Source organism: Nothobranchius furzeri, chromosome 10 (assembly GCF_043380555.1).
Source record: "Nothobranchius furzeri strain GRZ-AD chromosome 10, NfurGRZ-RIMD1, whole genome shotgun sequence".
Taxonomy (NCBI): Eukaryota; Metazoa; Chordata; class Actinopteri; order Cyprinodontiformes; family Nothobranchiidae; genus Nothobranchius; species Nothobranchius furzeri.
Window position 1 is genome coordinate 36503159 of NC_091750.1, and position 12866 is coordinate 36516024.

The 12866-nt window shown below is 44.5% G+C and overlaps 2 protein-coding genes across 5 annotated transcripts in view; both read left to right on the forward strand.

The window, feature by feature from the left end:
* Nucleotides 1-1530, forward strand: part of c5 (complement component 5) — a 30052-nt gene extending 28522 nt beyond the window's left edge. The window contains exons 40-42 of the mRNA XM_015960379.3: nt 547-636; nt 1089-1227; nt 1296-1530. Of these exons, the coding sequence (XP_015815865.3) occupies nt 547-636; nt 1089-1227; nt 1296-1428 (362 nt within the window). The 3' untranslated portion in view covers nt 1429-1530. The remainder of the gene's footprint in view (nt 1-546; nt 637-1088; nt 1228-1295) is intronic.
* Nucleotides 1531-3200: 1670 nt separating this feature from the next.
* Nucleotides 3201-12866, forward strand: part of cntrl (centriolin) — a 30843-nt gene continuing 21177 nt past the window's right edge. For 3 of the 4 annotated variants that reach the window (XR_011521786.1, XM_070555593.1, XM_070555595.1), the window contains exons 1-3: nt 3201-3319; nt 12159-12295; nt 12377-12465. Coding sequence is in view for 3 of the 4 variants with exons in the window: in XM_070555593.1 (XP_070411694.1) it covers nt 12211-12295; nt 12377-12465 (174 nt within the window). In the remaining variant the exon portion in view is untranslated. Of the gene's footprint in view, nt 3320-3505; nt 3666-12158; nt 12296-12376; nt 12466-12866 lie in introns of those variants that run through there. The other variant, XM_070555594.1, reaches the window with a different exon arrangement.

The following is a 12866-nucleotide window of genomic DNA, read 5'->3' on the forward strand; positions in this document are numbered from 1 at the left end:
ATGAAATTTAAATGTAATAGGGTAAAACCCAGTGCATTTAACATAATGCTGCACTTTAGAAAATGGGTTGAAATATAACATGTTGGTGGAGCTGGGTTCCCACTATCGGCTTGTGGAGCTCTCGGGAGACCGATGTTTTGAGAGTGGAACTGCAATTTTTGGTACTTCCGGGTTGGAGTCCATTTTTGAGCCGCATTATGGGGGCTTGCATAAATCTCATGATGCAGCAGCTGCGAAAAGACCGAATCAGCACCAAGCTTTCTCAGTAATGATAAATAAAACATGCAGAACTCCTGTTCCTCTGCATGACACCACTAAAACACACATCCAGCTCCAGGTAACGGAAATGTCAAAGGAAGTCTTTTGGTCAGAGCCGGTCTGAACGTTTTACCAGTAAAAGTACGGCAGCGGCAGCATCATGATACGGGTACAACCTTTACGAGCAGAGCTGGAAAAATGAGTCTGCTCAGAGAATGATGGAAGATACGAAACGCAGATCAGGTCTTCAGAATTCTGATGAGATGAACCTGGTGTTTCCTTCTGCAGCCTACAAGCTGACGGTGACGTCCTCAGCAGCAGAGGGAGACTTTATGACCTACACAGCCACCGTGGATCAAGTCCTGAGGCCCAGTAACGGTAAGATGCTCGGTTGTTGCCTGGTGGTGCCATGGAAACAAAAGCTTCACCCGAAAGGGCTTCTTCAAGCTAAAAGCACCTGAAGCAGCTGCAGCAGGAAGTTAAAATTTCAACAGAGAGGTTGAATAAAGTCATCGTGAGACAAAAGAAGGAAAGTGGACGCAAACAAAAAAGTCAGACGTCAGGAAGAAATTATGTCTCATTTGATTCGATTATGATTTTGTTTCTTTATGATCTGGTTTTCAAGTAAATTAGAGAAAACTTTTCTAATCTTGACACAAATACTTAAAAATTATTTAGTCAATAATAATAATAATAATAAAGCTCTGTTAAAAATTTTTATCATTTGAATTCGTATTTATTTTTCCCTCATGTTGGGGGGGGGGGGGGGGTTCCGGGTTATAAGTATTTTATTTTTTAGTTTAAAAGCTTGTTTGCATGTTTTACTGCAGAGTTTGAAGCGGTGAGTTCAGGTACTGAGGTGGACCTGGTAAAGAAGGCCACCTGCAGCAGCGTGGACCTCCATGACAACAGGCAGTACCTGGTGATGGGGTCCAGCGGGTCAGAGGTCACCCACAACAACGGCTTCAGGTCAGTGCCTCCATGGTCTGTAGATGTCCTCGTTTCCCGTGGAGCTGACGGGTTCTGGTCTATCTCAGGTACCGGTTTCCTCTGGACTCTGATGCCCTGGTGGAGCTCTGGCCTACGTGTAGCTCTCCAGAGTGTGAGGACCACATTTCCCAGATGGCGGAATTAGCTCTGCAGATGCAGCTTGTTGGCTGCAGCAGCTAGAACCCGACATAACCGTCTGATTTACAGTTAAGCTGAGGATGAAATGTTTTGGTATTAATAAAAATGCATAAATAGAATAAATGATTTCATCGTGATAAAGGATTCAGATGTCTTTTCTGTCCAGATGAGCCTCCGCTAACCTAAAATAGCATTTTAACCAACAAGGATGTGAAAACAGCTGCAACCAGGAGGCTATTTTTAAAAGACAAGTCAAAATAAGTAAAAACGATCAAGTCATTTTTAATTTGATACTGAAATAAAAACGTTTTTCAGTACTTTCAGTCGCAGTCCCTGCATAAAGCAGCCATGTTTGATCTTGTTGTTCGATAAACCGGTGATCACGTCATGCGCCTTTCAGACTAAAGGTGGACTTCCAGGTTTTCACTTTGGACAAAAGGCTCTCTGCACGAGGCTGACGTCACATCTGCATGGGCAAAATGCAACTCGCTTCTGCTTTGAGGAACGATGACTGTCTGGAAAGATAAAAATGATCACCAACACTGACTTGTCACGTTCCGCAGTTTTCCCAGGCTAGCGATCCTGAATTAGGAAGAGGGTGGTTTGTGAGTATTCTCCATGACAAGTTCAGTTTAACACCAGCAAGGTTTGCAGTTTGGACTTTTCTCAGATCAGAAGATGCAGCCTAAACCGATGGGGGGCATTAGGTAAAGGACCTGCTCCTGTATCATTTCAACGGAACAATTTATTTTCAGTTCATTTATATAGCGCCAGTTCAAAAGAGTCATCTCAAGGCTGTCACAAGGTCAACATTCCCATTGAATCTACTCATCTGTGCACTGAGTTCAGTTCATTTAGCCAGTTAGTTAAAAGTTCCCAACATAAAGAAACCCAGCAGGTTGCATCGAGTCACTGACTAGTGTCAGAGTCTTTACAGCAATCCTCATGCTAAGCAAGCATGTGGCGACTGTGGAGAGGAAAACTCCCTTTTAACAGGAAGAAACCTCCAGAGGATCCTGGCTCAGTATAAGCAGCCATCCTCCACGACTCACTGGGGATCGAGAAGACCGAGCGCGCGCGCACACACACACACACACACACACACACATCCAAACTGACAAACTTTGCCTGTGTAGTAAAAAGTTTGGAGACCAGTGACCACTTCTGTTGCAAGACGTCTCCACGTCTTATGGTCTGAATGTCTCACTGAGGGGTAATCAAGTCACGTCAAGACAAATATTCTTCATTATTTATTTATTTGACCAGCTGAGTAGATTGACGACAGCAACAGACACAGTGAGCATTGCACCAAAGAAAAAACAGATGAGATAAAAACAAACAAGATCATAATCAGACTGAAGGATTCTTCTCATATACAAAATATACAAGCATTCAAAACAGGCTGAAAACAATCAGGCACATGTTCACAAGCAGAAAAACATTGTGACAAGATGAGATGAACTGATCACGATATGACAGCTAAAGCATAAGAGGCAAATTAACAGTAGTGTTTGCTTGTAAATATTAAAATAGAAGTGGTCACAGTTTTGCTGTTATTTATTTATTTATTTATTCATTCATTCATTCATTCATTCATTCATTCATTCATTCATTCATTCATTTATGGGCTTGCACGTCAGGATCCAGTCGCTGCACCAAATAAATCCTCATGCAACAAGTTTTGTCACGGTTGTTTTATTCAGCAGCAGCAGAAATGGGTCACTGTCTCTTTAAAAACCCCGCCCACTCCTGAGGGAATCGGTTTGGCTTTGCTCTGATTGGGCAGTGGGCCCTGTCACTCAGCAGTCGGCTCTCTGATTCGCTGAGACCGAGTTTTGTGTCGCTTCACAGAGAACGAAGAAGTTTGTAACGAAGCCGAGACGAAACCACACCAGCTCCCTGGTTCCGGGAGAAAGGAGAACCGAGCCGACCCGTGAGTACAGCAACACAGTCAGAAATCACCTGGAAAGCAGAACCGAACCGTGAGGCGAGGCTGTCTTGTTTTACTGAGCTTCAGTAAACAACTGAAACGGTTCTGGTTCGGTCCAGCTGAAGGTCCTAGTTAACGGAACATTGTCATCCATTTTAAAGACTTTAAATTGAGAAAACTATCAGATGTTCCGATTCTGGTCCTGACTCCGGAACCATCGCTGGGGTCAGAAGGTCACCCTCGCAGCTGGGGCGTGCCCCGCCTGATCCCTAATCAGTACAGCCGTCTCCTGGAAGTTCATTCTGTGTGTCTCTTCAGCTTGCGTGTACTGGTTCTGTAATCTAACAAGGTAAACAACAGATTTTCTTTCCTCTGTTTAAAAAGTACCAAGAAATGCATAATTACAACCAAGGGCGTCAGTTTGTTTTCAGAATTGCTGGGGACTATAACCATACACTTGAGTGGGGTTTAAAAATTGCTGGGGACAATAAAGTAGGCTAGCACAGGGGTCGGCAATCCGCGGCTCTGGAGCCGCATGCGGCTCTTCCATCCATCTGATGCAACTCTCTGTGCTTGTAAAATAATAAATGGATATTTAAATAAAATGCTTTATATTTTACTGCATTAATTTTACACCTGTATGCCAATTCTAAATGTAGATTGTCTGCGTAAACCTGAACAGGTCCAACCCGGTCTGCGGTGGTTGACCGGTCACGCTTGTGCGTAATCATATAGGCACTTTATGAGCTGAAGCAGGGGCGGTTCTAGACCAAATTTTCCAGGGGGGCCATAGTGGGGCCAGTATTTTTTCATGGGGGCGCAAGAAAAAAAATCATAATTAAAGACAATGAACAAGTAAACTATTACAGCAAATGCAGTAATGGTTTACTTGTGAAAGTAAAATTGGCATGTTTTTATGGTACTCAGAAAACAATTCTGAATGCTTCACCGCAACATGAGACTTGAGTAAAAAAATCATTCTAGTTGATTATTATAGTTTGTGACTTTATTTGAAGATTATATGAACTGTACATATGAAAAATAAACATTCAAACAAATAAAATATCTGCACAATACAATTTTTTTTTGTAGTCAACACACACACACACACACACACGTAAGCATAATCACTTCACCAATTGTTTTGATATACTCACGATTTTCTTTAACCTTTTTACTGTGTTCCTTGTCGAGTATATTAGCCAATGTTGTATTAGCTTTCACAGCCCTCTGGTAGTCCCTCCACGCTATCATTGAATCCTTATGCCTTTCAGACTTTGCATGTAGTGAAAACCCCTCCTCTCTCAGTTGCTTTTTTCCAGTTCCTAAATCCACACGGTGAGTCAAACACACTTCCTGCGCTACTTGGTGGGCTAAAATGTCTGCATGCATGACAATAAGTAGAGTCCATAGTAACAGAATATTCAACCCAAGGATGACTTTCATACCAGCTTGGCTGAAAGCTTCTGTCTCCTATTAATGTCACTGGAAATGTCGTCAAATGATGCTGAGTAGGTGGGTCATCCTTACACTTGCTGATATCTGAAAAAAATAAATGTTAGCATGAGGATAAAAGTCATAATTAGTTAATTCAGAGTCTTATTTTATCTATTTATTAAATATAAACAACAGAAATTTTGGTCCAGAGTCAGCATGCCTCAAATGCATTTTACACACAATATGAGCTGCAATCATAGAGGGGTTGTTCAACACCCACAAACCTGACGGTAGTGTACACGGTGCACATGACAGAAGATGTCCCTCTTTTTGCTCCTCACTCTCTCCCTCACAGCCTACATCTTCCTCCTCCTCACTCTCAGGGTGGACAGCCTCTGACCTCTCTAACCAACTCCTCCTTCTCTCTTTCATCCTGCTTCTCAGCTCCCTCGTGACTTTCATCCTCTCTCTGTCTACGCTGTTCTTTACTAACAGCGGTAAAAAAAAAGGACTAAACGTCCCGCTGATGCTTCCAGCCAGTGCTGCGAGAAAGTCATAGATAAATGAATACTGTGATCTAATCTCAACGTGTCTAAGGCTTGAAATGCAGCAACTTCTTGTTTATTTTACAGTTAATGTTACAAAGGAAAAACAAATCAGTGTTAACTGTGGATAGACTCAGTTAGGAACTTAAAAGTAAACGACCGAAACGCGCGACTACGATCAAAACACTGATGTCAGGAAAATAAACTGTATTGCTTACCTTCGTCTCTCAGCGTCTTTTCCGTTTGGCGTCCTCAAGAACTTCTTCGGGTCCCATTTAAACTATTTTTAATCTTTTATTCAAAAATACATCGGGTAAACAGTTCTGTCCACAGAGTGTGCTGCGCTCTAAAGGCTCCGTGTGAAACGCTGCAGCGCATTAGTTCCCGTCTCCGAGGCAGCGCGCGAAAAAAAAAAATCCGATCTCTTCAGCACAGGGGCCATAACAGGGGCCAGGGCCGGTTCTACAGGGGCCCAGGCCCCTGTGGGCCCCCGTTTAAAACCGCCATTGAGCTGAAGAGGATGTGAGATTCTGGGCTTCTCCTCAGACGGCTCCTGGATGTGTCGCCACATTGGAGCCAGGAACAAGCACTATTCAGCCAAAGTTTCATCATCAGGGAACATTTTCTAAGTGACAAGTCTCTCAGAGAGACGGGGTTTGGAAAACACTCGCTTCAGTGGGAGGAATCTTCCCGCATGCGCACTGCATGGTTCTCTGCGTGGCTCTGGGGTTAATCAAGTTTAATTGTTTCTCTTTGCAACAATCTTCACAGGAAGGCAAAACAGTTAAACGGCAGGTTACATATATTTCCATTTGACTGTTTATTTTGACAGATAAACTCAAGGATGTTGCTTGGTTTGAAAAAATTACCCCGACGCACACTGATGCCCATGGATGAGCTGACATTTTAATCGTTAACGCACACGCGGAGGTAAAATATTCCCATCAGAACATCAGAGCTCTTTATACTGGACACTGTGTTCAGCGCGGCTCGGAGCGCCCCCGGTGGACAGTGAGCTGAAGATCTGGGGTTCGCAGTGCAGCGCAGTGCAGAACCACGGCGCATGCGATAAGATTTCCTCCCACTGAAGCGTTCTGGAAACCCGGTCTCTCTGAGGGATGTGTCACTTGGAAAATGTTCTTTTTATGAAATTATGAAACTTTGGCTGAACAGCGCTTGTTCCCGTCTAGTTCCGCATGAAGCGTAGAGACATTTGATCACGCACAAAGTTTATGTGGAGCAGAAGCGGTCGGGCCACGGCAGGTGAAACGTTCCTAGCCTACATGAAGTGAAACTGTTTAATTGTAACATTAATGTGTTACTGGACACGCTGGTCTGGTTGGTTAGACCAGTGTTTGAAGTGGAAAACACACACACACACACACACACACACACATGGTTTACGTATTTAAATGATGATCAGGCTGATGTAAAATGTAATCTCCATCCACATCCAGACACAATTATCCTCTATTCTGTCTCTAGTTGCTCTGCTCTTGTCTGGGCTGATCAGCTGATGGTGCGCGCGCGCCTAACTAGCGGCTGATGCACATTTTACGCATTTGGAGAGGTGGACTGGATGCTTTGCGTTTACTGGAAGATGGTCCACTTAACGCACGGGTGTAGACTACATATTAATGACAAATGAATGAAAATTAAATTGTGAGTTTTTACTTCATATTTTAGTAATAAAAATGACGGGGGAACACGTTTATGACGTCTTTTTAAACAAAATTTTCTAGCGCGACCTGCCTGCTTCACTTAAGTCACTGCTTATTAAGGTCCGTCCAAAATTACCGTGGGAAACGGGTAATAATGGTTCTTTGATGGGAACAGGGTGCCGACCCCTGGATAAGATCTGAGCAGGTAAAACAAAAATCCTCATCAGCAGGCGTTTTTGAAAGTGGGGGGGACACAGCTGCCAATCACAAATTTTGCCGGGGACATGTCCCCGGTTAAAATGACGCCTATGATTACAACAGATTTTTGGTTATTTATCCCAACGGATGTGGAAGGAGAAAGGGGGGAGAGGAGAGTAGAGATGTTCCGATACCGGGTTTTTTTCTGTCGGTACCTATTTCGATACCTGGGGTATACATATTTGCCGATACCAAGTACTAATCCAACACCAGTGTTGTTTTACAAAGAGGTGTATTGAATTTATAATTTAAAGGTTTTGCTTTTATTATAGATCTGGGTGTATATTTTTATTACTATCATTGAATGGCCTGTCATTCGTTATATAAACATATAAACATATAAAATAACACATGAAAAAAGGATAGTCACAAAATATTTTAATTATGAATAGATGAACCTGAAATCAAATAATTATTTATAAAATTTAGAAATTTGAAATATGCTGACTCACGGTTTCATATAGTTTGGGGAGCGGCGTCTCAGCGATGAGCTTCTGTTCTGGCAAAGAGTAACGTGGCTCCAAATGTTCAACGAGGCGGCGAAAGCCAACGTTTTCTACAACAGTCAGCGGCTGGTCATCCAGGACAACAAATTCTAAAATTTTGTCCGTTATTGCAGAGGCCTTCTTGCTGTCTTGGGTATATTTCTTGTGGCTCTTAAAGGCATTTAACTGTGTTTGCTATTGCTATGGTTTGCTTCGCTTCTCCTTTAAGGCGTTAAGGCGATACATTCTCCGTGCTCTTGCGTGTGCCTGTGCTCGGCTTCTGACCAAGTCCTCCAAACACACCCACATCACCCCGCTTCTCCTCCAGCTTCACTGGCTGCCAGTCAACTTCAGGGTTCATTTCAAGATCCTGGTTCTGGTCTATAGGGCCTTACATGGACAAGCACCATCTTACATTGGTGATCTTCTTAGTCCCTACACCCCCAGCAGGTCCCTGAGGTCCAGTGATCAAAGCCTACTGGTTGTGCAGCACCAGGCTAAAGGTCAAAGGTGACAGATCATCTGCTGCTGTGGCCCCCAGACTCTGGAACTCTCTCCCCCTGAGCCTGAGATCAGTGGACTCAGTGGTCTCCTTTAAAAAGCAGCTGAAGACTCACTTGTTCAAGCTGGCTTTTGTATGACCTTCTTCACCAGGGGCGGCGTTAGGCCCGGCTACTTGGGCTCAAGCCCCGAATGTTTCATGAAAAGCCCTGGATCTAAAACATGGAAGTAACATGCAGTACCGAAGTCCAACAGAGAGGGAGCAGCTGGCAGTAGTTTGTATACAGCCTGCCTGAGCCTCCACCACTGAAGAAGAAGCCCTTCAGCAGCCGGCTTCTTCTACACTCTCTGCCTGAAACGCATGAGTGAAGATGGACATGAGGACGTTTTTTAGACCAAAAGTACGGCGACAGAACCCCAGCTTTGATGAGACTGGTGTTGACTCAGGTTTGTGAGTCTTATTTGAAAATATTTGTTGTGCTGCTGGTTTGCCTAAAGTTAGCTTACTATCAGGTAACGTTGTTGGAGAAAGAAAGGGAATATTTACTATCATCTCACACTAAACACTAACAGGAACAATACTCTGCCCTGAATATGATTAGTATGTAGCTTCAGATTAAAAATTATGTGGTAAAAGACAAATATATATGATGTTGACTAGTGTCACGGGTGTGTGTGTGTGCGTGCGTGCATGCATGCATGCATGAGCGTGCACGTGTGCGCGCGTGTGTTAAGCCCCGGATCTTCCTCAGTCCTAAATCCGCCCCTGTTCTTCACCACTCTCTCTTTATTCTGCTCTCCCCACCTATTCCACCTTCCTCAGGATCCACTGATTTACCTCTTTCCTGTTCACTCTCTCTTTCTTTCTTAACATTTTTTAATCACAATTGTCTAATTTTGCTCATTTTAAATATATTTTTAAACATTTTCTAAATTCTTTTTTATATTTTTACATTTTTTGTTTTTGTGAAGCGCCTCGTGATTTTTTTCTTGAGAGGCGCTATAGAAATGATTCTTCTTCTCCCCTGGAAACTTCTGCCCTGCATATTCTGCTTGTAGCCGTCCTGCTAGTAGGCTTTTCTAAAGAAACGCCAAATTGCTGACATACTGCTAATGCTAAGCGCTAGCAAAACAATGACTCGCGTACAGCGTGTCCCGCTCTGCCTAGCAAGATTGCGTCACTTCCTTTGTCTGTGTGTTGTGGAGTTGGGCAGAGGAAGATCCCGTTTACTTGGTTCATGTTTAGAAATAAGTACTCGCCGATTTTTTTTGCCATTTTTGCCAGAATCGGCAAGTATTTCTGATGCTAGCATCGGCATCGGCCCATCCCTAGAGGAAGGGGAAGAGAGGGTTCCACAAAAACAAACCGTGCAGGATCTACAAGAACCCGCGTCTAGATCTGCAGAAAGAGAAAAAAGGGACACAAAATATAAAGGAACAGAAATATCTCTGCATCAAACAGCATGATATTTGCTGAACGCACATATATATATACATTTAGTGCCAGCCACAGCCCTAGGTTATGTGTAAGAAAACTGAGTTCTTACTTATGCGAACACTTGTGTGTGTAGACGCTAGGGGCTGCATGACTTAATTTTTTTTTAAAGACAACAGTCAAGTAATGAAAATCGAGTCAACTTTGACTAGTCGTTGATCACGTCATACACGTGGAGGGGGGGGGGGGGGTCGGTCGGTTGGTTCGCTGGAGTTTTTGACAATTAAAATTACGCCCATATTTTCCAAGTTAAACATCTCTTTTAACAGCGGTAGTTTCTGCATTTATACTGCTCCGCTTCAGCTCTCTCCCCCCTCCCCCTGCGCAGTACGCCTGCAGCCTCTCAGAGTTCCTGCTAGCCTAGTGAACTAGACCAAATTCTTGCTTTGCAAAGTTTTGTCTAGGAATGCTCCACTGGAACCTCTGCAGCCCCAACAGCATTCTGGCTGGCCAAGCACAGCTCTCTAGAGGGGTTTCAAACACACAAAGAGCTGTGATTGGTCCATAATGGTGGGCCAATCATAGTGCTCTATCTGCTTAGTGAACAAATCACAGAGCTTTATCCGCTTTGTGGGCCAATCAGGGCACTCTATATGCCTGGTGGGTGGGATGATGCAACAGAGTGAAACAAGAGTATGTCACATTCATTGTTCAGTGGAATGCGGAGATCATTTGAAAGACAACGGTAGAACCCGCCCCACAACCGAGAGCCGTCAATGGAGCGTTGCCAGACTAAATAATACATTTATTTGGTCTGGCTTGCCAGGCTAATTTCCTGCTGCTCTAAACATTAAAATAATTATTTCATTTTCTGTTCCTCACTTCTGATTACCTTCAATGGTGTCTGTTTGTTGCAACCACCAGGTACAAAAACTAACTTGTTTTTATTTGACTATTTTTCTGTCCTGCCTGTTTATTATCTTCCTGCATCTCCTCTCAATCCTAAAGAAAAACTGCTACCTGGGTTCATATATATTCACCTTATGAGTTACCTTTAAGCTGCAGCTCTAAAAGATCCACCTACCGCAAAAACAGCGGAGTGCGCGCCGGCCGCACCGGTGGTGAAGTCACCGGAGGACAAAACAGGTGACGCGCCCCGCTCCACAGCAGCGAAAAGCATCAGGCACAAATAAAAGACAGAAAACATAAAAGCAAATGAGCCGACATGAACGATCGCGTGTTAAATTTGTTTTTGAGGTGGCGACACCTGATTTGATAATGTTACTGTGGCCGTGCTGAGGACGCAGATGTCTGGAGCGCGTCAGCGATCAGAGCTTTGCATGCGCACGCTGGTTAAGGTTAGGATGGGGGTGAGGGGAAGGTTAAATTGCAAGAGGTTAAAGGTCACAATTTGGTTAAATGTCCGTTTTACCGCGGGCGTCAGAAACCGACGCTCTAGCACAGCGCGTCGCCTCCGCCTCCCGACGCGCAGGAGCTCGTCGCCTGCTGTCTTTTCCGAGGACTGCATCTTGTCGCTCATTATCACGTGACAGCGACTAGTCGATGAAAGGCATAAAAAGTCATTACAGAGCAGTGAAGTCGACTAGTTCATACAACCCCTAGTAGACGCACCTGTGAATGCAAGGTTTCCTCTACAGAGTCCAGTAGTGAGTGTGATGGACCACAGGCCCCAAGACCCCCAGAAGACACGGAGGAGATCCCTCCTGACCATCACTGCAGGAGCAGATTTAGCTCCTTGAATTGTCCTTCTTGATAAGATAAACAAAGGCAGGCATGAGCTGCGTTTCTTTCGGAGACTCTGAACCACATCATTTATTCATTTGCTGTGTGTGTCCTCATAGCCGCTCTGCAGCGGAGGACAGAGTGAAGTCCACACACACCCACACACTGCTCTCCTCTTCCACTGTCTCTTCCACGCTGGAGCAGAAGCTCTTTGCTACAGACAGATGTTTACTGGATGGCACCCAGAATGAAAAAGAATCACGCTTACGGGAAGCCCCCGCTGGCTGATTCTGCTCAGCATTCGGAGGCAGTAGGCGTAGCAGCGTCGCCTCAGTCCCGGCCGGCCTCCGGGGAACAGGTTCGACAGAAAGAGTCACCTCAGAACAGGAGAAGCACATATGACCCAGCCAGATGTTAAAACACATTCCCTACCCGAACCGATCCGCGCTGGCCCAGATGTGTAAGCAGCTGTATTTCCGGGTTGAAGGAATGGCCCTTAAAATAACTCATATTTAATTAAAATGACACCTCAGTAGTGGCAACAGTAATATGTATTCATGCACTGTGCCGATCTTTGCTCTGGAAGGTGTAAAATACCGTGATATTGGCCCTTTTAACTCTCGTTCGGTCTGGTTCTGCTTATAACAAAACCGGTCAGATGGACCTCAGCTGAGGACCTTTGCTGAGTTGATATTAGAGATTTAAAAACTCAAACAGTTAGAATAAAAGTGAAGTAAAATAATAAAGCTGTTCTGATTGGCTGAATTCTCCTCTCAGGCCCATGTGACCCATACGCTCTCCAGCTGTTGAGCAGAAGGAGCAGAGAGAGATGGAGGCTCGCCTTGATGACCTACTGTCACGTATCGCCATGGAGACAGATGAGATCAAAGAGCTGGAGCAGCAGCTGACTGACGGTGTGGAGAAAACTGACCAAACATTGAGCGGAGACTGGCTGAAACTCATCAGGTGAAGTTACTTGTGTCTTCCTCCTGTAGGTCAGATTCTGGCTAACAAGGCTCTTCAGAGGGACTTGAAGGAGGTGATCTGTGGACTTCAGGAGTACCTGAGAGGACTTGGACAGCAGGTAAGAACCGCTAAAAACCAGCTTGTCCTACTTTACGGGTTTTTCTATGAACACCCAGGTAATAGTCACATCCACCAGGTTGATCTACGTACACCCAGGTGTTAGTCAGACCCACCAGGTTAATCTACGTACACCCAGGTGTTAGTCAGACCCACCAGGTTAATCTGTGAACACCCAGGTGTTAGTCAGACCCACCAGGTTAATCTGTGAACACCCAGGTGTTAGTCAGACCCACCAGATTCATCTACGTACACCCAGGTGTTAGTCAGACCCACCAGGTTAATCTACGTACACCCAGGTGTTAGTCAGACCCACCAGGTTAATCTGTGAACACCCAGGTGTTAGTCAGACCCACCAGGTTAATCTGTGAACACCCAGGTGTTAGTCAGACCCACCAGATT